The sequence below is a fragment of the Pseudophryne corroboree genome, chromosome 2 (genome assembly GCF_028390025.1).
Source record: "Pseudophryne corroboree isolate aPseCor3 chromosome 2, aPseCor3.hap2, whole genome shotgun sequence".
Taxonomy (NCBI): Eukaryota; Metazoa; Chordata; class Amphibia; order Anura; family Myobatrachidae; genus Pseudophryne; species Pseudophryne corroboree.
This window is the reverse complement of record NC_086445.1, coordinates 672,783,475-672,808,786: the sequence shown is the minus strand read 5'-3', so window position 1 is coordinate 672,808,786 and position 25,312 is coordinate 672,783,475. Positions and strand designations below refer to the sequence as shown.

General features: G+C 44.7%; 1 protein-coding gene across 5 annotated transcripts in view; it reads left to right on the top strand.

Moving 5' to 3' along the window:
- The window catches only part of DSTYK (dual serine/threonine and tyrosine protein kinase), a 403,908-nt gene that overhangs the window by 282,530 nt on the left and 96,066 nt on the right, over nt 1-25,312 (top strand). For all 5 annotated transcript variants that reach the window (XM_063955101.1, XM_063955098.1, XM_063955100.1 and 2 more), the window contains 2 exons: nt 386-542; nt 9,350-9,482. In XM_063955101.1, coding sequence (XP_063811171.1) covers nt 386-542; nt 9,350-9,482 — 290 coding nt within the window. The remainder of the gene's footprint in view (nt 1-385; nt 543-9,349; nt 9,483-25,312) is intronic.

Here is a 25,312-nt window from a genome sequence, read left to right as displayed (position 1 = left end):
GGGTTATTATTGTTGTGAGCCATCTTTTCAGAGGCTCCTCTGTTATCATGCTGTTAACTGGGTTCAGATCACAAGTTGTACGGTGTGATTGGTGTGGCTGGTATGAGTCTTACCCGGGATTCAAAATCCTTCCTTATTGTGTACGCTCGTCCGGGCACAGTATCCTAACTGAGGCTTGGAGGAGGGTCATAGGGGGAGGAGCCAGTGCACACCAGGTAGTCTTAAAGCTTTTACTTTTGTGCCCAGTCTCCTGCGGAGCCGCTATTCCCCATGGTCCTTTCGGAGTCCCCAGCATCCACTACGGACTATGAGAAATAGAATTATCGGTAAGTAAATTCTTATTATATAATGTAATATGTTGTAAAATTAATTTTTCTACTTTCAGGCAAACCAAAGCTCGGGCGAGAGCTGGGAAGGGGACAGTATGGAGTGGTGTACATGTGTGATAGTTGGGGTGGGCACTTCCCCTGTGCACTTAAATCTGTAGTGCCACCAGATGAGAAACATTGGAATGATCTTGCTCTGGAATTTCACTACATGAGGTAAGATTCAGTAAGTGAGACTGAAATGTAGGTACATGATCATAAGGGATGAGTTTAAGCACCTATAAGTGCCATGTCGTGTCAAATGTACGTAGATGGTCATAAGCATAAATCATTTTTAATTTAAACAAGTACTCTCCTGTTTAGTAAACAGCTACTTGCCTAACATTTCTGTTACTGAAAGATTGAGTTTGAGGTGGTGAGATGACCCAAAAGATGAAATGGTAGGTGGATGGTGAGCAATCCAGTAAGGATAGGTAAATGAATGTTATCTGCATAGAGGTAATGTGGAAATCAAGGCTAGGTATTGTAGAATTAAGTCTTGTGGAGAGGAGGGGGTTCTGGAGAAACTATTGAAGCTGTTTGATGAAATGGATAGGAGAGTGTCCTGAAAACCTTGGAAATGTAGTGTTTGTATGAGAAGAGGGTGTATTGACAGTGAGAAATGCAGAAGGGAGGTCAAGGAAAATTTAGAAGCAAGTAGTGGTCCTTTTTTATTTAGTAGGGCTTTGATGGGACCTGAAGCCTAACGGAAGAGGATATAGTAGATTGCATTTGGAAATGGAACGTGTGTGCAGAGCGTAGACAAAGGTATTGAAACCCCTAAAAAGTCAACAGATTTGTCACAGGTTAAGGACAGTATTTTTATTCCAAATATATTATAAATAAATAATATTCCATAGACAATCGGTTTTCTCTCAAGGGCCCTACATACTAGGCGATAACACTGAATGATATTAATGATCTTGTTCATTAATGAACGAGATATCGTTCATATCGTTCAGTATGTATGCACCAACGATGAACGATGCGCGGCCCTGCGCTCGTTCATCGTTTGTGCCGGCCCGTTTATACATGCAAGCCAATATGGTCAATCTCGTCCATATTAGCCTGCACTGCTATGGAGCTGGGTGACGGGTGGAGTGAAGAAACTAAACTCCGACCCCCGCCACCGGGTCGGCCGCCGGGCACCTCGGCGTCGCATCGCCTGATGTGTAGGGCCTATCAGTCTTGTGCTTCAGCCTGGCCACCCCATTGGCGGGTATACTATAATATTCAAAATCTGTAAATAAGAGAGCACTCACCAGGGACTTGTTAATTGAAAGTTTGTATTACTCACGACCTCAAAGTGACATTACAGGTCAGATATATAAATAAATATAGTAGGCATGGGAAGTATAAATCAATTGCAAAATCTTTACTCTTCCATATAGCCAGAGTGCCATACCAAGGGTATGTAATCTATTACAGGGTGAGTTCTTGGACTATGTTATAAACACCTGAATTTGTAGTTCCAGCTCTTAAACTAAACTGTAGGGAGTGGACTGGAGGTCCTGTGATTCTTTTAACATCTTCAGTGGTTTGCCCGGAAATCTTCCGGGCTAGCCAGCGCTGGTAACTCCGGAAGATTCCTGGGCATACTACTGACTGATTCCCCAGGAATCGATATACTCCCATTATGGCGTTTAGCCTGCGGGGGGCGGACTTAGCAGTAAAAATGGCTGGCCGGGAATAAGCGCTGGGGCTGGTGATGCCCGCTGTCGATCGTCAGGCGATTACCTCGCCCTGCCCCATCAGTCGCCCCCCCTGCTCCTTCCCCTCCATCACCTGCTCCTACTTCAATTTAAAAGCACCCAAGGGTGTGTTTTTAAATTTGAAAATTTACCACTGAAGGGGTTAATATTCCGGTATGAAGCTTTATTTTGGATCAAACTATTTTCTCTGTCGTCCTAGTGGATGCTGGGAACTCCAAAAGGACCATGGGGAATAGCGGGCTCCGAAGGAGGCTGGGCACTCTAGAAAGATTTATGACTACCTGGTGTGCACTGGCTCCTCCCACTATGACCCTCCTCCAAGCCTCAGTTAGATCTTGTGCCCGGCCGAGGTTGGATGCACACTAGGGGCTCTCCTGAGCCCTTAGAAAGAAAGTATAGATTTAGGTTTTTTATTTTCAGTGAGACCTGCTGGCAACAGGCTCACTGCAGCGAGGGACTAAGGGGAGAAGAAGCGAACTCGCCTGCTTGCAGCCGGATTGGGCTTCTTAGGCTACTGGACACCATTAGCTCCAGAGGGATCGACCGCAGGCCCAGTCCTTGGTGTTCGGTCCCGGAGCCGCGCCGCCGTCCCCCTTACAGAGCCAGAAGCAAGAAGAGGTCCGGAAAAACGGCGGCAGAAGACATCAGTCTTCACCAAGGTAGCGCACAGCACTGCAGCTGTGCGCCATTGCTCCTCATACACACTTCACACTCCGGTCACTGAGGGTGCAGGGCGCTTGGGGGGGGGGGCGCCCTGAGCAGCAATAAAAACACCTTGGCTGGCAAAAATACCACAATATATAGCCCCAGAGGCTATATATGTGGTAAATACCCCTGCCAGAATCCAGAAAAAAGCGGGAGAATAGGCCGCGGAAAAGGGGCGGAGCTATCTCCCTCAGACACACTGGCGCCATTTTCTCTTCACAGTGCAGCTGGAAGAAAGCTCCCCAGGCTCTCCCCTGTAGTTTTCAGGCTCAAAGGGTTAAAAAGAGAGGGGAGGCACTAAATTTAGGCGCAATATTGTATATACAAGCAGCTATGGGGGAAAATTCACTCAGTTATAGTGTTAATCCCCACATTATATAGCGCTCTGGTGTGTGCTGGCATACTCTCTCTCTGTCTCCCCAAAGGGCTTTGTGGGTCCTGTCCTCAGTCAGAGCATTCCCTGTGTGTGTGCGGTGTGTCGGTACAGCTGTGTCGACATGTTTGAGGAGGAGGCTTATATAGTGACGGAGCAGATGCCGATAAATGTGATGTCGCCCCCTGTGGGGCAGACACCAGAGTGGATGGTTAGGTAAAAGGTATTAACCGACAGTGTCAACTCCTTACATAAAAGGGTGGATGACGTAACAGCTGTGGGACAGCCGGCTTCTCAGCCCGTGCCTGCCCAGGCGTCTCAAAGGCCATCAGGGGCTCAAAAACGCCCGCTCATTCAGATGGCAGACACAGATGTCGACACGGAGTCTGACTCCAGTGTCGACAAGGTTGAGACATATACACAATCCACTAGGAACATCCGTGACTTGATCCCGGCAATAAAAAATGTGTTACACATTTCTGACATTAACCTCTAAAAATGGGTTTTTATGTTTGGGGAGAAAAAGCAGGCAGTGTTTTGTTCCCCCATCAGATGAATGAATGAAGTGTGTGAAAAGCGTGGGTTCCCCATGATAAGAAACTGGTAATTTCTAAAAAGTTACTGATGGCGTACCTTTTCCCGCCAGAGGATAAGTTACGCTGGGAGATATCCCCTAGGGTGGATAAGGCGCTCACACGGTTGTCAAAATAGGTGGCACTGCCGTTTTAGGAACGGCCACTTTGAAGGTACCTGTTGATAAAAAGCAGGAGGCTATCCTGAAGTCTGTATTTACACACTCAGGTACTAGACTGAAACCTGCAGAGCGTGCTGCTGCAGCGTGGTCGGTGACCCTGTCAAACATACTAGTTTGCTAACATGAGAACATATTAAAGACGTCGTCTTATATATGAGGGATGCACAGAGGGATATTTTGCCGGCTGGCATCCAAAATGAATGTAATGTCCATTCTGTCAGGAGAGTATTAGAGACCTGTCACTGGACAGGTGATGCTGACCTTAAAAGGCGCATAGAGATTCTGCCTTATAAGGGTGAGGAATTATTTGGGGATGGTCTCTGGGACCTCGTATCCGCAGCAACAGCTGGGAAGAAATATTTTTACCTCAGTTTTCCTCACAGACTAAGAAAGCACTGTATTATCAGGTACAGTCCTTTCGGCTTCAGAAAAGCAAGCGGGTCAAAGGCGCTTCCTTTCTGTACAGAGACAAGGGAAGAGGGAAAAAGCTGCACCAGTCAGCCTGTTCCCAGAATCATAATTCTTCTCTCGCTTCCTCTGAGTCCACAGCATGACGCAGGGGCTCCACAGGTGTAGCCAGGTACGGTGGGGGGCAGTCTCCAAAATTTCAGCGATCAGTGGGCTCGCTCACAGGTGGATCCCTGTTTCATTCAAGTAGTATTTCAGGGGTACAAGCTGGAATTCGAGATGTCTTCCCCCCGCCGTTTTCTCAAATATGCCTTGCCGACAACTCCCTCAGGCAGGGAGGCTGTGCTAGAGGCAATTAATAAGCTGTATTCCCAGCAGGTAATACTTAAGGTGCCCCTACTTCAACAAGGACGGGGTTACTATTCCACACGGTTTGGGGTACCGAAACCGCATGGTTCGGTGTGACCCTTTTTTATATTTAAAATCCTTGAACACATACATAAAAATTCAAGTTCAAGATGGAATCGCTCAGGGCGGTTATTGCAAACCTGGACGAGGGGGATTACATGGTATCCCGGGACATCAAGGATGCTTACCTGCATGTCCCTATTTACTATCCTCGCCAGGAGTACCTCAGATTTGTGGTACAGGATTACCATTACCATGTCCAGACTCTGCCGTTTGGACTGTACATGGCACCGAGGGTGTTACCAAGGTAATGGCCGGAATGATGATACTCCTTCGAAAAAGGGGAGTTTTAATTATCCCGTACTTGGACAATCTCCTTATAAGGGCGAGGTCCAAGGAGCAGTTGCTAGTCGGGGTAGCACTATTTTGGAAAGTGCTACAACAGCACGGTTGGATTCTAAACAGTCCAGAGTCACAGCTGGTTCCTACGACACGTCTACTGTTCCTGGGGATGGTTCTGGACATAAACCAGAAATAATGTTTCTCCCGGAGGAGAAAGCCAAGGAGCTGTCATCTCTAGACAAAGACCTCCTGAAGCCAAAACAGGTATCGGTGCATCATTGCACGCGAGTCCTGGGAAAAATGGTAGCTTCCTACGAAGCAATCCCATTCGACAGGTTCCATGCAAGAACTTTTCAGGGGGACCTGTTAGACAAGTGGTCCGGGTCGCATCTTCAGATGCATTAGGCTGATAACCCTGTCTCCAAGGACCAGGGTATCTCTACTGTAGTAGCTGCAGAGTGCCCATCTTCAAGAGGGCCGCAGGTTCGACATACAGGACTAGGTCCTAGTGACCATGGTTGCCAGCCTTTGAGGCTGGGGGGCAGTCACACAGGGAAGAAACTTCCAGGGACTTTGGTCAAGTCAGGTGACTTCCCTACATAAATATTCTGGAACAGAGGGCCATTTACAATGCCCTGAGTCAGGCAAGGCCTCTGCTTCAAAACCAGCCGGTCCTGATCCAATCAGGAAACATCACGGCAGTCGCCCATGTAAACCAACAGGGCGGCACAAGAAGCAGGATGGCGATAGCAGAAGCCACAAGGATTCTCCGATGGGCGGAAAATCATGTGTTAGCACTGTCAGCAGTGTTCATTCCCGGAGTGGACAACTGGGAAGCAGATCTTCTCAGCAGACACGACTTCCACCCGAGAGTGTGGGGACTTCATCCAGAAGTCTTCCAAAGGATTGTACACCATTGGGAAAGGCCACAGGTGGACATGAAGGCGTCCCGCCTCAACAAAAAGCTATAAAAGATATTGCGCCAGGTCAAGGGACCTTCAGGCGATAGCTGTGGACGCTCTGGTAACACCGTGGGTGTACCAGTCGGTTTATGTGTTCCCCCCTCTGCCTCTCATACCAAAGGTACTGAGAATAATAAGAAGGCGAGGAGTAAGAACGATACTCGTGGTTCCGGATTGGCCAAGAAGAGCCTGGTACCCAGAACTTCAAGAAAATATATCAGAGGACCCATGGCCTCTGCCGCTCAGACAGGACCTGCTGCAGCAGGGGCCCTGTCTGGTCCAAGACTTACCGCGGCTACGTTTTGATGGCATGGCGGTTGAACGCCGGATCCTAAAGGAAAAGGGCATTCCGGAGGAAGTCTTTCCTACGCTGATTCAAGCCAGGAAAGATGTAACTGCAAAACATTATCACCGCATATGGCGGAAATATGTTGCTTGGTGTGAGGCCAAAAAAGGCCCCAACAGAGGAATTTCAACTAGGTCGATTTCTGCATTTCCTACAAGCAGGAGTGTCTATGGGCCTAAAATTAGGCTCCATTGAGATACAGATCTCGGCTCTGTCGATTTTCTTCCAGAAAGAATTAGCTTCAGTACCTGAAGTTCAGACATTGTAAAAGGAGTGCTGCATATTCAGCCCCCGGTTGTGCCTCCAGTGGCACCTTGGGATCTCAACGTGGTGTTGAGTTTCTTAAAATCACATTGGTTTGAACCACTAAAAACCGTGGATCTAAAATATCTCACGTTGAAAGTGGTCATGTTATTGGCCTTGGTTTCGGCCAGGCGTGTATCAGAATTGGCGGCTTTGTCATATAAAAGTCCTTATTTGATTTTCCATATGGATAGGGCAGAATTGAGGACTCGTCCCCAGTTTCTCCCTAAGGTGGTATCAGCTTTTCACTTGAACCAACCTTTTGTGGTGCCTGCGGCTACTAGGGACTTGGAGGATTCCAAGTTACTGGACGTTGTCAGGGCCTTGAAAAATTATGTTTCCAGGACGGCTGGAGTCAGGAAAATTGACTCGCTATTTGTCCTGTATGCACCCAACAGGCTGGGTGCTCCTGCTTCTAAGCAGACTATCGCTCGCTGGATCTGTGACACGATTCAGCAGGCGCATTCTGCGGCTGGACTTCCGCATCCTAAATCAGTGAAAGCCCATTCCACAGGGAAGGTGGGCTCATCTTGGGCGGCTGCCCGAGGGGTCTCGGCTTTACAACTTTGCCGAGCTGTTACTTGGTCAGGGGAAACACGTTTGCAAAATTCTACAAATTTGATACCCTGGCTGAGGAGGACCTTGAGTTCTCTCATTCGGTGCTGCAGAGTCATCCGCACTCTCCCGCCCGTTTGGGAGCTTTGGTATAATCCCCATGGTCCTTACGGAGTTCCCAGCATCCACTAGGACGTCAGAGAAAATAAGATTTTACTCACCGGTAAATCTATTTCTCGTAGTCCGTAGTGGATGCTGGGCGCCCATCCCAAGTGCGGATTGTCTGCAATACTTGTAAATAGTTATTGCTAACTAAAGGGGTATTGTTGAGCCATCTGTTGAGAGGCTCAGTTGTTTTCATTCTGTCAAACTGGATATAGTATCACGAGTTGTACGGTGTGATTGGTGTGGCTGGTATGAGTCTTACCCGGGATTCAAAATCCTTCCTTATTATGTCAGCTCGTCCGGGCACAGTGTCCTAAATGAGGCTTGGAGGAGGGTCATAGTGGGAGGAGCCAGTGCACACCAGGTAGTCATAAATCTTTCTAGAGTGCCCAGCCTCCTTCGGAGCCCGCTATTCCCCATGGTCCTTTCGGAGTTCCCAGCATCCACTACGGACTACGAGAAATAGATTTACCGGTGAGAAAAATCTTATTTTTTCGTCTTAGTGCTTGTGGTACAAATCCATATTTAGGTGTAGGCGGGAAGATCCCAGCCATGATTGGATCTATCAAAGACATTGTAAATAGTGTTGTGAAAATTAATTGTGATCGTTTTTATGAATTTAAGTGTGAGTGCTAGATGGAATACAGTCAATGATTTTGACATTGTTGACTATTAAATTTAGTGTTTTAAAAGCTGCTTTACAGCAAATCTGGATCTGTGTTACTCAAACAAAAGGAGAAATGTGTAAGAAATATAAACACCCTGAAATGACGCTGGTAGAGAGATCTTTTTTATTTGGCCAGATAAAATGAGCAATTACTTACAAAGATTAGCAACTGGTGGTTGTACTTCTAGATTCTAGGGGGCATATGTAATAGTCAGCGTGTGCTGGAGCTGCGGGATGACGGTCGATCAGAGGTTTTTTGTCTTTTTTTTTTTTTTTTTTTTTAAAGCGGCAATCATTTACAAAGCAAAACCATGCCTTTATAAATGATCGCTGCTTTACAAAAAAGAAAAGAAAAAAAAGTCAGATTTTGAATGATGAGCTCCTCATGCAGTGCGGTAAATGAAAATCATCAGTTCAGCTTGCTATTGAGGTCCTCCAAGTGTAAATGATAGTCTTGATCTTAGTGGGGGTGGTTCGGTCTTTCAGCAATATGTGCCTGGCTTGGGTCCCTGTGCATCTGACGCGTTTTGCTGTAATCAGCTAGCAGCTTTTTGCAATCAGCTAGCAGCTTTTTCAAAGGTATACCTTTGAAAAAGCTGCTAGCTGATTGCAGCGAAACGCGTCAGTTGCACAGGGACCCAAGCCAGGCACATATTGCTGGAAGACCGAACCACCCCCACTAAGATCCAGACTATCATTTACACTTGGAGGATCTCAATAGCAAGCTGAACCGATTTTCATTTACCGCACTGCATGAGGAGCTCATCATTCAAAATCTTGGAGCATCATACCCTCTAGCGGTAACTTGTTACTACATGGGACACTGCTTACCTCCTAAAACCTGTTAATACTGGACTCGGATATACCTGGGGGATCATTTTGGAACGGACTTTCCATCTTCAAATCTCCTTCCAATTCCTGGCAATTTGGGTAACCCTAAAAACGCTTATCACTACAGTTGTATGTTTTTTAAATTCTTATTCATGTTGCATGCATTTTATGGTGTATTCACCACAATATTTTAGTGTCATCATTTTTTAATATTAAATTGTGCAATTATCAGACAAACTACTGTTGTTGTTATATCGTACAAACTTAGCGCAGCCTCCAACTTGCCTTCAGAGATAGAATATGTGCTTTTTTAGAAGGACAGGGTGGGGGTACAAAAATAACAGATATTAGAATGTATCTAATGTCAGACTAGGGAACATAATTCATCCATTTGATCTTTGCTCTTTTTATTCATACTTATTATTTGTGACCGGTTTATCTCTGCATTTGCAGATCTCTGCCAAAGCATGAACGACTGGTCGATTTGCATGGTTCTGTCATAGATTACAGCTATGGAGGAGGCTCAAGCACTGCAGTCCTGCTTATCACAGAACGTCTCCATAGAGACCTATATGCAGGTCTTAAGGTAAGCGTAGCACATAATGGCATTACAATATTCCCCGTTAATTGGAATATACCCTTCCCTGCACCCTTAATTTATGAATATACATATGTAAATCTTTTTCAGTATCTGAGAATATGAGAGATCTTCACCCTTTTTTTTTTTTTTAAACTGTGCATGATCTTTTTTTGTGAAGCTTGTCTTCTGTCCCTTGCACACTAATTGCATGGACTATAAACTGGGATGAAGCTAGACTTCTCTTTTTTTTTTTTTTTTTTTTTACCCATTGCAAAAACTCTGCTTGGTGCCCCATTCCTACAATGTTTCTACAGAACATTGTTGGTAAAACTCTATCCCATATCGGATCTCACCATATGTCATCAGACATTCTATTTTCCCCTTACATGCCATCAGATGTCACTACAATCATCTTACATTTTCAATAAGACTCTCTCAACATTGAGTTGATTTCCACTACATTCACAGTGCTGCCAGAGGACCATATATAGGCTATATCCCAAAAATGATATGCTGCTGCCCATATGCTTAGCAAGAAGTGCAACGTTTATGTGCATCAATGGTGGTAGATGTCGACCCGCCATGGCGATCAATGGCAGGTTGTAATAGCTGCACACTCTACATCCGGCCTGGCCAACCGGTGGCTCTCCAGCTGTTGTAAAACTACACATCCCAGCATGCCATTCCATCATTTTATCATTCATTAATAGCAATACTTTGACCGGTGATGGATCTAAAATAAATAACACTCTTAGATCACTGGCGACCAGAGTAATGTGTGTGTCAGAAGTCCCATAAGTATCAGCACTGGAAGAGTACAGACACGTTCACAGCAATCGCGTCAGTCAGTCTCTGGTTTATTTTGCATGTCGTCGAGCATTACATTCTTTCTTAACAAATAGGTTCATACGTAGAATAATATTTGTGAGTCATACAATTAATTGGATACATTATACAGAAAATCTCATATCTTATTGCTACTTCTAAGGTGTGTGTGAGCTATGCGGTGGGGTTCATCATTCTACATCTGGTGAACACCTCCTTATCTATTCTCTTTTATTTCTGGGTGTAGTGAAGCATTCCAATACTATGAAGTTAACAAAAACAATCTACTTGGTTACTTGAGACTCTTTCTTGTGTTTTGAATACTTAAAGGTGTATTGCATAAAATAACATGTTTTGCCTTTCCAAAATGGAGTCTGAATGGGCAATATTTATCTTAGATTTATCACAGGGGATGCTGGGACTTGTAGTTTCAAAACAGCTGGATAGCCACATGTTGGCCAGGCCTGCCCTACGTGATGAAAACATAAGACACATAAGAATAACATGGAGAATGACTTTTTGAATATATATATATATATATATATATATATATATATATATATAACCAAAAATCCAACAATGTGGAGGTGCACTCGTCTGGTTCAAACAGTCAACGGTTTCGATTTGTTCACAACAGCTTTATTTCAGTATATATTCAGCTCAATTGGTCGACGTTTCGATCCCCATTCGCGGATCTTTCTCAAGACAAGCTTCGATTTTTATACAATTTTTGAAAGCATCATAAATGGTTTACTACAAAAGACAAAAGAAAATAAATAGAGTAACTCTCTTAAAGGAACAAACACAAAACACTTATATATGAACTGCCACACTCCAACGATATTAGGATGCAAGAGTCTCTTTGACACCCAATGTGATTCAAATGTAATATCACACCTATGTCTATGTTTGCCAAGCGTGCACACCAGCCCCACGTCCTGAAAAAATTAACACCAGTGTATACTAAGGTATTCTCATAGATGTATAACAGCTGTGGTAAAGGAGACAACATCCACTTACTCTGAGAATCAATATCTCATGTTCAGACAATAAACGTGCTGTATGATTTAGTCAGGCTTATTTCTAACAGGTTTCTGCAAGAATGAATAGGGCGAAAAGATATATACATATACACATGCATACATATATGGATGCACATATATATACACATACATACACAACAGCATGTGCATAGCCACAAACACAATTGGATTCTATAAATCCCCTCATTCCAAGTACCACCAGTGAGACAACTCAAACTGCAATACTTACTGGTGTGTTACTTAGACACACAACCACGAGGCAACTCTGACAACATAGGAGATCACTGTAAGAACAGTACACAAAGTTCATCCTTCAATAGCCAAAGTTATATAGATCCACCAACAACTCTTACTGATGTAATTGCAGTACTCACCCACATTATGGGAGATGCTGACACCCTCCACAGCCACAACTTAGACTGGCAAACTGACCGGACCTATATACCCCTTACCCCGGAAATGCCGGGACGGCCCCTGATTCGTCCCCCTCCTCAATTTTCTTACATATATATATTCACCCCACACCTGCTTTTTACAGTATGGCTGGATTAATTCATAAGGTGCCAATCAAGACCATCCGCGCTGCTGGATTCAGCTCGGTATGGTTAATTACTTAATAGCGCCGCTGGTGGAACGCATATGCGTTCCACAGCTCAAGGTCCGGAAGTACCTAGTTCATACGAATAATGGATAACGGTGGCCGTAATGGGACAAAACAAAAACTTGTTTTCCTTCTATGGATATAATCCACTCTACAAAAGTGGGGCTTTAAGCTACCCGTGAAACGCACGAGCTAATTCTTTACTCTGGCACACCACATTAGACTCAATGTTAGGGGGACAACTCACTGTCCATAGAGCCTAAGGGAAGAAAAAAATTCTATTATACATCATAATGACTATGTATACTCTAATCGTGCACACTCGTGCAATACTGGGGTTGGAACAAGAGTATTCGTATATATCAGTCCACTGGTCAGTTGGTGCTGGTGCAATCACTCTTAGCTTAACAATTACATGATATCCATATGGACAGGCGCTGTAGGTGGAGTGTGGCAGTCATAATTAAACAGACTTAGTTAAACTAAACACTTATTAAAAACATACATATGTATATAGAAACATATATATGGAAGATACATATATTTACAGAGGTTATAGCGACACAAGGTGAAATACCCAGGCTTCCATAGCATAATAGGAGAAAATAATTAAATATTGGACTCAAGTTACATAGACTTAAATAACAGAATTGACCATATCATAATATCATGGGTGTCACATGTGTTCTGCAATTATTAATGTCGGCTTAGGTAAATCCATACTGTGTCGCCCATAACCTCCTTACTGGTAAATCTAGTTCGCTAAATCACAAGACACTGTGTTCTGCCTAGTAGTAGGAATCATTAGATAAATAGCCTTTAAATGAAAATTCATAAAAAGACATTCATAGCAGAGTGCTCATTGAGGCCTTTTGGTGAGACAGTATTTAGATGTGAAATCCAAAAACTTTCTCTTTTACGTAGGGCTAAAGTACGATCACCCCCATTGGGTAAGGGCGGAACCCAATCAATTAATCTGCATTTTAGATTGGCTACCTGGTGGCCTCTCTGTAGGTAATGTCTAGCTACCGGCTTATCTGAGGTGCCTGTTTGTATTGCTGTTCTGATAGACAGCCGATGATTTGCCATCCTATCCCGAAAACACCGAGTTGTAGGCCCTACATAATATAATCCACAAGGACATGTAAGTGTATAGACCACAAAATCTAGTCTACAATGTAGGTGGTACCTTATCTTGATCTTCTTCCCTGAATGCGGGTGGGGAAAGGTGGAGCCGGTCAATAAGGATCTACAGGTCGTGCACTTCCCACAAGAGAAGCAACCAGGTTTACTGCTCATAATCTGCAGAAAATTATGTTTAATTTCAGGTTCCATTGTAGGCCTCATAAGCATTTGTTTGAGGTTGGGTCCTCTTTTGTATGCCATCATAGGTGGATCCATGTGCGTAAAGGGTAACTTTTGATCAGTTTTTAATATTGGCCAATGTTTGCGCAATGTCTTCCGTGTGAAATGTGCATAATTATCGAACTTTGTGGTGAAAACCATTCTGTTCTCATTGCTGGCTGCCTTTGGCTCAGTCCTACTGTATATTTTTCTGGCTTTACGGAGACTATTACTGATCACTTTAGTTGAATACCCTCTTTGGCTGAACCGCTGTTTCATCTCTACCAGCTGTTCCTCCCTTATTATTCCATCATTGTTAATACGCATCACTCGTAAGAACTGCGAGATGGGCAAATTGGCTTTTAGCGAGGGGGGGTGAAAACTACTGGTCAACAGTGTAGTGTTTCTATCTGTAGGTTTCCTATAGACTGATGTTACAAATGCTTGATCTACAATGGATACCTGAACATCCAGGAAATGAATTGAATCATAGGAACTTTCATAAGTGAATTTTACAGGGCTCTGAAGTGTGTTAATGTCATTCACCATCTCAACAAAAGATTCCTGTGTGTCCTCCCATATAAGGAAGACATCATCAATGAATCTTTTGTAAAAGGATATTTTAGATCCATATACAGGTAAGATGTATGTCTCCTCGAATTTAGCCATATACAGGTTTGCATATGCCGGCGCCAGGTTAGAGCCCATGGCCGTACCTGATACCTGGAGGAAGTATGAATCCTTATACCTGAAATGGTTCTGACTCAACACATGATTGGTGAGTTCCAACACATATTCAGTAGGTACTTCTCCTTCTCGTTTTCCTCTGAGCATCTCCTTTATAGCTTCTAATCCATCGCTATGCGGTATGATGGTGTACAGTGACTGTACATCCATGGTGGCCAGAAGACACTTGTCTCTGGGGGCACCATGTAGCCCAAGTTGATTAAGGAAATCACTCGTATCCCGTATGTAACTACGGCATTCACATACGTATGGCTGAAGTATAGAATCAACCCACTTAGCGATGGGCTGTAACAATGAACCCTCAGCCGCTATTATAGGTCGCCCAGGGGGTTTAGTCATCGTTTTATGGATTTTTGGGGTAGTATAGATGATGGGGCATTTAGGTTCATCTACACTTAAAAATTCGAAAAGGTCCTGATCAATCCAATTACTCTCGATGCCTCTCTTCAAGCTCAAGTCAATGGTCTTTTTTATCATGGGGATGGGATTCTTGTTAACCCTGTGGTACACATTGGTGTCTGCCAACTGGCGACATATCTCTTGGTCATACTCTACCCAGTCCTGTACCACCACGGCTCCTCCCTTGTCCGCTGGTCTTATTACAATTGAAGCGTCATCTCTCAGGTTTTTAAGTGCTATTCTCTCACTGGGGGTCAGATTGTCAAAGAGACGTGTTGGTTTAAAATGTTGCACATCGTTTTCAACCAGTCTGAGGAAAGTCCTCATGCTAGGGTTGTGGGATATGGGATCAAATTTAGAACTTTTTTTAAAAAGTTTCCTATCTGCCACTTTGGGTTGACCAGAAAAATGTTCCTTCAGTCTGAGATTTCTCCCAAACCTGTATTGGTCAATGGTTCCTTGGAATACTTGATGTGGAAAAGTAGGAACAAACGACAATCCTCTAGCAAGAAGACTGACCTCAGACTGACTGAGGCTTCTATGGGATAAATTAAATACCAGATCTAAGTTTGTTTCTTGCGGCCCCTTCTTTTTACAACCGCCTCTCCGTGTGACTGATCTGTGTTTCGCGAGTTCCCTTGGGCTGGTGGAAGGCCTTTGGGTCCGGTATTTTTGTCTAAAAAATTTGAAGTGTTACCCCGTTGTACATCAGATAAATCAGTGTCTGAAGTTGATATAGAGGAAACAATATCACGGGAAAACGGGGCTTGCCGACGCTTCCTGAAAAAACGTCCTGATCGATCACCCTGTTGCGTATTACTGTTTCCTAGCAACCACCTATATACCATATGATTTTGGTAATCTGCTGTAACAGTGGCTAGTTTTTTTCTCTTAAAGGAGGTGAGTTCCTTCTTGTAGGTATCGACTTGTGTCTGCAATCTGTCTACCCAATTGTTAGTCTTATCATCACGTAATGTGGATAGAGAGAGGGTCTCAAATTGCTCAATTTCTACTTTAACCTTTTTAAGTTCGGTTCCCACCTCTTCTATCACTAATATTAAAAGGTCAAGAGAACATTTATTTAGGATAGAACACCACCTGCTGCAGAATACTGGGTTGTTCCTACCAATGGTAGGTACATTATTAACCCTAAAACCGCGTGGTAGTAATTTACGCCTGTGATATTCAGACAAAAACTGTCCATGTAACAATAGATCCACTTCCCTCCGTTTTAGTCTCAATATCCTATAGAATATATCTGCTGATGATTCAGCCGGTAACGTTTCAAAATCCAATTTATCGAATAAAACCTTTTCAATATCGTCATCGGTAAAGGAGATTATACCTTGCTCTGCCTGAGATAAAAGACCTTCATTGAACAAGCATGAGCCTCCTTGGGCCATTACTTACAGTATCTGTGATATACAAAGGATTTTACCACAGTACAAAATAACATACAGAAACAACATACAATTTTGTTAAAAAAAACTTAAAATTCTGTCCAAACACAATATGTTTAAGTTTCAATTCCTTAATTCATAAATATTTGAGTGATAGGTGTCAGGAAAATATGGATGCACTAAGGCAGCCATACAATTTATAACATGTATGTTCCTGCACTCACATCAGTACAATACACAACAGTAGGGTGCTCCCTAGTGGAAATCTCCCTAGGTAGGGTAGACCCACAATATTTAACCAAAAATCCAACAATGTGGAGGTGCACTCGTCTGGTTCAAACAGTCAACCTACCTATGCAAAGTAGATTGAAATGATCATAAATACTGAGCAGTTGCTAGCCTGGCCACTCACCCCTGACTAAGTCTAACGACGAAACCGGTTGGGCGCGGCTTGTGGACTGAAGCTGACAGACAGTCGGTTTCCGTGAAGAGCGGAGATCTAAGGCCGGGAAGCGCTTTAATACACTGCAGACAAGTGTTCTGCTAGCGAGAGACCTGGAGCCGGAGCCGCCGCTACCAGCCGGACAGCGATTACACTGTGAGCCATTTGGAGGTATCGCAGGAGGAGCGTGAGGCTGATGATTTTTTTCTTAGATGTTTGTGAACCTTTTACTTCGTCATTAAATCATTCATACTTTTATACTCACCTGGTGCGCCCCTAGCTTCCTGTCTTTCTCTTACGTCCTAGAGGATGCTGGGGACTCCGTAAGGACCATGGGGTATAGACGGGCTCCGCAGGAGACATGGGCACCTATAAAGAACTTTTAGTATGGGTGTGCACTGGCTCCTCCGTCTATGCCCCTCCTCCAGACCTCAGTTAGATCTTGTGCCCTGAGGAAATAGGGTGCATTACAGGGAGCTCTCCTGAGTTTTCTGTGTAAAAGATTTTTGTTAGGTTTTTTATTTTCAGGGAGCACTGCTGGCAACAGACTCCCTGCATCGTGGGACTGAGGAGAGAGAAGCAGACCTACTTAAATGATAGGATCTGCTTCTTAGGCTACTGGACACCATTAGCTCCAGAGGGAGTCGGAACACAGGTCTCAACCTGGGGTTCGTCCCAGAGCCGCGCCGCCGTCCTCCTCGCAGAGCCAGAAGATAAAAGCCGGGTGAGTATGAGAAGAAAAGAAGACTTCAAGGCAGCAGAAGACTTCAGATCTTCATGAGGTAAGGGCGCAGCGGTAACACTGCGCGCCATTGCTCCCACACAACACACAGGGACAGATGGGTGCAGGGCGCAGGGGGGGCGCCCTGGGCAGCAATAAACCTCGTTTTTGGCACAAATATATATATTAGGCTGCAGAGGCAGCAAATAGACGATCCCCCGCAATTTTTATGAAATTGAAGCGGGACCGAAGCCTGCCGCTGGAGGGGGCGGAGCTTGATCCCTCAGGACTAACCAGCGCCATTTTCTCCACAGAAGCTGCAGAGAACGCTGGCTCCCCGGACTCTCCCCTGCTGAACACATCAGAGGGCTGAAAAAAAGAGGAGGGGGGCACATTTCAAGCGCAGTGAGTGGGAATAGCATTGGCATTATATATAAAAGCGCTATCTGGGAATCCTCTCCCATAGTGGACAAGGCTCTAACACGCCTGTCGAAGAAGGTGGCGTTGCCATCTCCAGATACAGCGGCCCTCAAGGACCCTGCGGACCGCAGGCAGGAGATTACATTAAAGTCTATTTATACACATACTGGTACTTTACTTAGGCCGGCAATTGCGTCGGCATGGGTATGTAGTGCAGTTGCGGCTTGGACAGATACCCTGTCAGCTGACCTTGATACCGTAGATAGGGATACTATTTTGCTAACTTTAGCACATATTAAAGACGCAGTGTTATATATGAGAGACGCTCAAAGAGACATTGGATTGTTGGGTTCCAGAGCCAATGCCATGGCTATTTCAGTGAGACGATCCTTATGGACCCGCCAATGGACGGGTGATGTGGATTCAAAAAAGCATATGGAGGTTTTACCCTATAAGAGTGATGTGTTGTTTGGGGATGGGCTCGCGGACCTGGTTTCCACAGCTACTGCAGGTAAATCTACCTTTTTACCTTTTGTTCCCCAACAGCAAAAGAAAAACTCCACAGTATCAGATGCAGTCCTTTCGGTTGCAAAAGCCCAGAAGAGGTCGGGGCTCCTCCTTCCTTGCCAGAGGTAAGGGTAGAGGGAAAAGAGCACCTGCTGCGGCGGGTTCCCAGGAACAGAAATCCTCCCCGGCTTCTACAAAATCCACCGCGTGACGCCGGGGCTCCCCAGCGGGAGTCCGCACCGTTGGGGGCACGCCTTCGACTCTTCAGCCAGGTCTGGGTTCGGTCATACGTAGATCCTTGGGCGATGGAGATAGTTTCCCAAGGCTACAAGCTGGAATTCGAAGAGGTGCCCCTATGCCGATTTTTCAAGTCTGCCTTACCAGCTTCTACCCCAGAGCGGAAAGTAGTGTTAGCTGCAATTCAAATGCTGTGTCAACAGCAAGTGATTACCGGGGTTCCCCTGAGCCAACAGGGAAAAGGGTACTATTCGACACTCTTTGTGGTCCCGAAGCCGGATGGTTCGGTCAGGCCCATTTTAAATCTAAAATCCCTAAATCTGTACTTGAAACGTTTCAAATTCAGGATGGAATCACTCCGAGCTGTAATAGCCAGCCTGGAAGGGGGGGATTTTATGGTGTCACTGGACATAAAGGATGCTTACCTTCATGTCCCCATATATCCCGCTCATCAGGAGTACCTGAGATTCGCTGTACAGGATTGTAATTTCCAGTTTCAGACGTTGCCGTTTGGGCTTTCAACGGCCCGAGGATTTTTACCAAGATAATGGCGGAAATGATGGTGATCCTGCGCAGGCAAGGAGTCACGATTATCCCATACTTGGACGATCTCCTGATGAAGAACGTGTCACTCTCTCTGAGAGTGCTCCAGCAACACGGTTGGATTCTCAATCTGCCAAAGTCACAGTTGGTTCCAACAACTCGACTATCGTTCCTAGGCATGATACTAGACACGGAACGAAAGAAAGTTTTTCTCCCGTTGGAAAAGCCCAGGACCTCCAGAACATGGTCGGAGACCTGCAAAAGCCAAAAAGAGTGTCAGTTCATCAATGCACTCGAGTTCTGGGGAAAATGGTGGCAGCCTACGAGGCCATTCCCTTCAGCAGGTTCCATGCGAGGACGTTTCAATGGGACCTTCTGGACAAGTGGTCCGGGTCCCATCTACAAATACATCAGAAAATAACACCGTCCCCCAGGGCCAGGGTGTCTCTCCTATGGTGGCTGCAAAGTACTCACCTAGATGGTCGCAGGTTCGGCATTCAGGACTGGGTTCTGGTAACCACGCGAGCCTCCGAGGATGGGGAGCAGTCACCCAAGGAAGAAACTTTCAAGGACTATGGTCAAGCCAGGAGTCCTGTCTGCATATCAACGTGCTGGAATTAAGGGCCATATACAACGGCCTTCGACAAGCGGAGGGTCTTCTTCGCAACCTACCGGTTCTGATTCAATCAGACAATGTCACAGCCGTGGCTCATGTGAACCGCCAATGCGGGACAAGGAGCAGAGTCGCGATGGCGGAAGCCACCAGGATTCTTCGGTGGGCGGAAAATCACGTAAGCGTTCTGTCAGCTGTCTTCATTCCGGGAGTGGACAACTGGGAAGCAGACTTCCTCAGCAGACACTATCTCCATCCAGGAGAGTGGGGACTTCATCAAGAAGTCTTTACAGAGATAACGGGTCTCTGGGGAGTTCCTCAAATAGACATGATGGCGTCACGCCTCAACAAGAAGCTTCGGAGGTACTGTGCCAGGTCCCGGGACCCTCAGGCAATAGCAGTAGACGCTCTGGTAACGCCATGGGTGTTCCAGTCGGTCTATGTGTTTCCTCCTCTGCCTCTCATCACAAAGGTGTTGAGGATCATAAGACGGAAAAGAGTACAGACAATACTCATTGTTCCAGACTGGCCTCGAAGGGCCTGGTACTCAGATCTTCAAGAGATGCTCACAGAAGATCCTTGGCCTCTTCTGCTAAGGGAGGACCTGTTACAGCAGGGACCCTGCACGTTCCAAGACTTACCGCGGTTACGTTTGACGGCATGGCGGTTGAACGCCAGATCCTAGCTGAGAAGGGTATTCCGGAGGAGGTCATACCTACTCTAATAAACGCTATGAAGGAGGTGACGGCGAAACATTATCACCGTATCTGGAGGAAGTATGTATCTTGGTGTGAAGCCAAGAATGCTCCTACGGATGATTTCCACCTGGGCCGTGTTCTTCACTTTCTACAGACAGGAGTGGAGATGGGCCTGAAGTTAGGCTCTGTTAAGGTACAGATTTCGGCCTTATCGATATTCTTTCAGAAGGAATTGGCTTCTCTTCCAGAAGTCCAGACGTTTGTGAAGGGAGTGCTACACATCCAGCCTCCTTTTGTGGCCCCAGTGGCGCCATGGGATCTGAACGTGGTGTTACAGTTCCTTAAGTCACACTGGTTTGAACCCCTTAAAACGGTTGAGTTCAAATTTCTCACCTGGAAGGTGGTCATGTTATTGGCCTTCGCTTCGGCAAGGCGGGTGTCTGAATTGGCGGCATTGTCTCACAAGAGCCCCTACTTGATTTTTCGTGTGGATAGAGCAGAATTGAGGACTCGTCCTCAGTTTTTACCTAGGTTGGTTCATATGAAATGAAGACACCACCTTATCGTGGTGCCTGTGGCTACGAGTGACTTGGAGGATTCCATGTCCCTGGATGTAGTCAGGGCCTTAAAGATTTATGTAGCCAGGACGGCTAGAATTAGGAAAACAGAGACTCTGTTTGTCCTGTATGCAGCCAACAAGATTGGCGCGCCTGCTTCAAAGCAGACTATTGCTCGCTGGATCTGTAACACGATTCAGCAGGCTTATGTTACGGCTGGATTGCCGTTACCACATTCAGTAAAGGCCCATTCCACTAGGAAGGTGGGCTCTTCTTGGGCAGCTGCCCGAGGCGTCTCGGCATTACAGCTTTGCCGAGCGGCGACTTGGTCGGGTTCAAACACTTTTGCTAAATTCTACAAGTTTGATACCCTGGCTGATGAGGACCTGGCATTTGCTCAGTCGGTGCTACAGAGTCATCCGCACTCTCCCGCCCGATTGGGAGCTTTGGTATAAACCCAATGGTCCTTACGGAGTCCCCAGCATCCTCCAGGACGTAAGAGAAAATAAGATTTTAAACCTACCGGTAAATTTTTTTCTCCTAGTCCGTAGAGGATGCTGGGCGCCCGTCCCAGTGTGGAAAATCTGCAAGACTTGTATATAGTAATTGCTTACACAAGGGTTATGTTACAGTTCGAATCGGTCTTGGACCGATGCTGTTGTTTGTTCATACTGTTAACTGGTTTTGGGTATTCCAGGTTATATGGTATGATTGGTGTGGGCTGGTATGAATCTTGCCCTTAGATTAACAAAATCCTTTCCTCGTATTGTCCATCTCCTCTGGGCACAGTTCTCTAACTGAGGTCTGGAGGAGGGGCATAGAGGGAGGAGCCAGTGCACACCCATACTAAAAGTTCTTTATAGGTGCCCATATCTCCTGCGGAGCCAGTCTATACCCCATGGTAATTACGGAGTCCCCAGCATCCTCTACGGACTAGGAGAAAAAGATTTACCGGTAGGTTTAAAATCTTATTTTTACATGTGTCTGATGAACCTGTGGTATGGTTCAAACCAGACGAGGCAGCACTAACCATCTAAATTGAGGACAAAGAACTTGCTTTGGAAGCTACAGTGGTAGCCAAAATTGCGGATACTTTTTGAAATTTTAATGCTTTTCAACTTTGAATGCTTATATAAAAACTTCACGCAGTGCAATGATTCATATATCAAATGAAAGGAAATGTAATGGTGAATTCAACACAATAAACAGAGGTCAAATTTTTGCATTACAAGGGAAGTTATGCAGTGAAAACACCACTTAGGGTGCAAATCCCTGTGTACTTATGATGTCACGGTCATATCAGTATTTCGTTGGGTATCCTTTATTTTTCGAGAGAGCAGCACAGCGACGTGGCATTGAGCAAACCAATGTTTGGAGCTCTTCCTTCTTTATTATGTGGTGCCATGAGATAATTCTAGCCTCCATCCAATAAAAGAGAATGAATTGACACCTCATATGTACCAGTTTTTCAAACGGAACCACAAATGTTCTATGGGGTTCAGGTCTGGGCTGTTTCCTGGCCATCCCAGTGCAATGATTCATATCATTTAATATATGAATCATTGCACTGCACAAAGTGTAACAGTTTTTATAAGCATTCGAAGTTGAAAACCACTAGAATTTCAAAAAGTGTTACCGCAATTTTGGCCACCACTGTACAATAAAGACCCAAGTGGACTCTTCGCAACATATTTCTGTGTGTGTATATGTGTGTGTTTATATACAGGTTGAGTCTCCCTTATCCAAAATGCTTGGGACCAGAGGTATTTTGGATATGGGATTTTTCCGTATTTTGGAATAATTGCATACCATAATGAGATATCATGGTGATGGGGCCAAAATCTAAGCACAGAATGCATTTATGTTACATATACACCTTAAACACACAGCCTGAAGGTAATTTTAGCCAATATTTTTAATAACTTTGTGCATTAAACAAAGTGTGTGTACATTCACACAATTCATTTATGTTTCATATACACCTTATACACACAGCTTGAAGGTCATTTAATACAATATTTTTAATAACTGTGTATTAAACAAAGTTTGTGTACATTGAGCCATCAAAAAACAAAGGTTTCACAATCTCACTCTCGCTCAAAAAAGTCCGTATTTCGGAATATTCCGTATTTCGGAATATTTGGATATGGGATACTCAACCTGTAATATCAACACATTGGGATACATACACTTTGTTGCCCCGAGACGCTGTGTCCGCTAGCGCAGCACTAACGGGAGGACTTCCGCCGAGTGACACGCAGTTTGCGTTCCACGAACCGGAACTTCCGGACTCGTGGGGAGCGACGTGCTTTCCACGGCGTTCGATTCCTAATGTAGGTGCAGCGGCGGGACTGGTCTTTGTGGGCGGTGATGGACTCCAGGTGCTGGTGGTGAGTAGGGCGCTGTGAGCACATATAATGCGCTCATAGGTGATGTAAGGGTTGCACGGCACGCAAGCACTTTCTGACATGGCAGTTTGACATTTTGCCTGGTTATTCCCCTGAAGAAGGTTACTTACCGAAAACGGCTGTTTGGGAGTTTGCCAGTGATGAAATATTACCATAATACGATGAGTATATGCTGCTGTCGATACATGCTGATGTCGATGTAATTGTTCTAAGAATGAAGTTCAACACGGAGTAAAGATTTGTTATGAATATTACGCAGAGTGCTGGTTCTGTCTCAAACCTCAATCTGAGGGATTGGCATGTGACTTTATTTTCTTCTATTTAACTGGACACCTTCCCCTTTTCTAATGGAGAGTGTCAGTGCGGCTTCCCGGGACTTTGTTCTGTGATTTGGCTATTTGATTCATTGGAGCTGCACCACCATCGATTTTTAAATTATTTGTGCTGTTTGTTTTATGTGTTTTTTTTGTGTGTGTATTGTTATACTACTATTGTTTGCACTAGTTGCACTTTTTGCATCATTCAATATAGAATGGAGAAGGACATTGGTGACCTGACGGGCACCAAGAGATTTTTAGATAAAGATGTGACTCGTATTTTGTTTAATACCACAGATCAGCTTGCTTTTGATATCGACACACCGTCTGAGATTAATTGTGACCTACTTAAGTTACGTAGGTGGCTGATTGAATTGGAGGCCTTTGAATTAAGAATCAGCCTACCATTGGTTGTAATAATAAGGAGTTTTGCAGGCAGTGGTGTCAGATACTCAATCAGTGCAGCTTTAATCTGATGGTTTTGAGCATTCAACAAGTTAATATTGATATTGACAGTGTGAAAAAAGAAATTGCAGTTTGTGAAACACAGGATCTTGCGGTATTGAAAGCTGACAATTCTGTTGATTGGTTGACACAGTTGGAAGATAACTTGGCATCTTTCAAAAGCGATTTATTGGCCTTTAAAAAAACTAAATAGAGGAAGGTCAAAGACGATTACAAGGAATCAAGAGTTTACCTGTGGGTATTTTCCTCCTCTAGCCGTCGACCCTGGAGGGTAGGACCAGGTTATAGGAGAAGGATTGACCCACAATTTACTGACATTGAGTCTCACACCTCACAGAGCGACTCTGATCACTCCTCCCATAGTAAGAATTCAGCTGCTTTTTTAGACAAAAGAGCCAATACAAGGAGTTTGTTAAGGGGCAACAAGAACACAAAAAACCCTGTAGGCGAGGGGGGAGGAGGCACAAAAACCACAGACAGAAACTTGAAGGGAGGCAGGAAGTAACAGTAGTAAATTTGTCCTCTTATTCACCCTCTGAGCTAGAAATGGCTGTTATATCCAAGGGTCTTTCCTATGTACAGACGCACTGCCAAAACAAATTTGATTGCGAAGTATAGCTGTATAAATTCCAACGACAACTGCGTTTAAAGGACTTCTTTCTACGAAAGGGTGAATCAATTGGACAACAGCCGACCTTTAGGGTTAGGAGCATGTTTGATCCACCACCTAGTAATGCGTCGATTGAGACATTCATGAGGTTAGTTCGTAACGAGACTTTGGCCTCAATACAGAAAGGTCGAATGCACTTTTCCAATTTGTCCAAACAGGAGTCTGAGGCCATCAAATGTTTACGAGATAATCCTGACATCATTATACGTCCCGCAGACAAGGGCGGGGCGATTGTTATAATGAATCGTCAGGATTACATCGATGAGATTCTGCGTCAGTTGTCTGATACGGAATGTTACAAATTTCTCCCCCTTGATCCTTCTGAACGGTTTAAGAAGGAAATTGACTCGATCATTTCCTTAGGACTTTCTAATGGTTGGATTGAGGAATCCACCTTTGACTTTCTAGGACAGGACTTTCCGAATATCCCCCTAATGTACATTTTGCCCAAAGTACGTAAGTCGCTCATTAAACCACCTGGTAGGCCCATTATTTCTTCTCGTGGGTCTTTAGGTCAACCAATCTCTCAATTTATCGATTTCCACCTACAACCGGTGGTTCAGGCTACCCCTCATTACATTAAGGATACTACCGATTTTCTTTGTAAACTCAATGCTATTGGTCCGCTTCCAGCGGATTGTACACTGGTGACCATGGACGTCACCAGTCTGTACACCAATATTGGACATGCTGAGGGACTGTCTGCTGTAAAAGAGTCCGTCACCCTTAGTCCACAGTATAAGGGTCCTCCGATTAGAATTTTTTCTTTTATTGATGGAAGTGGTGCTCCATAAAAACTATTTCCTGTTTAATAACTCCTTTTATTTACAACTTAAAGGCACAGCGATGGGGTCTAATATGGCCCCATCGTATGCCAAT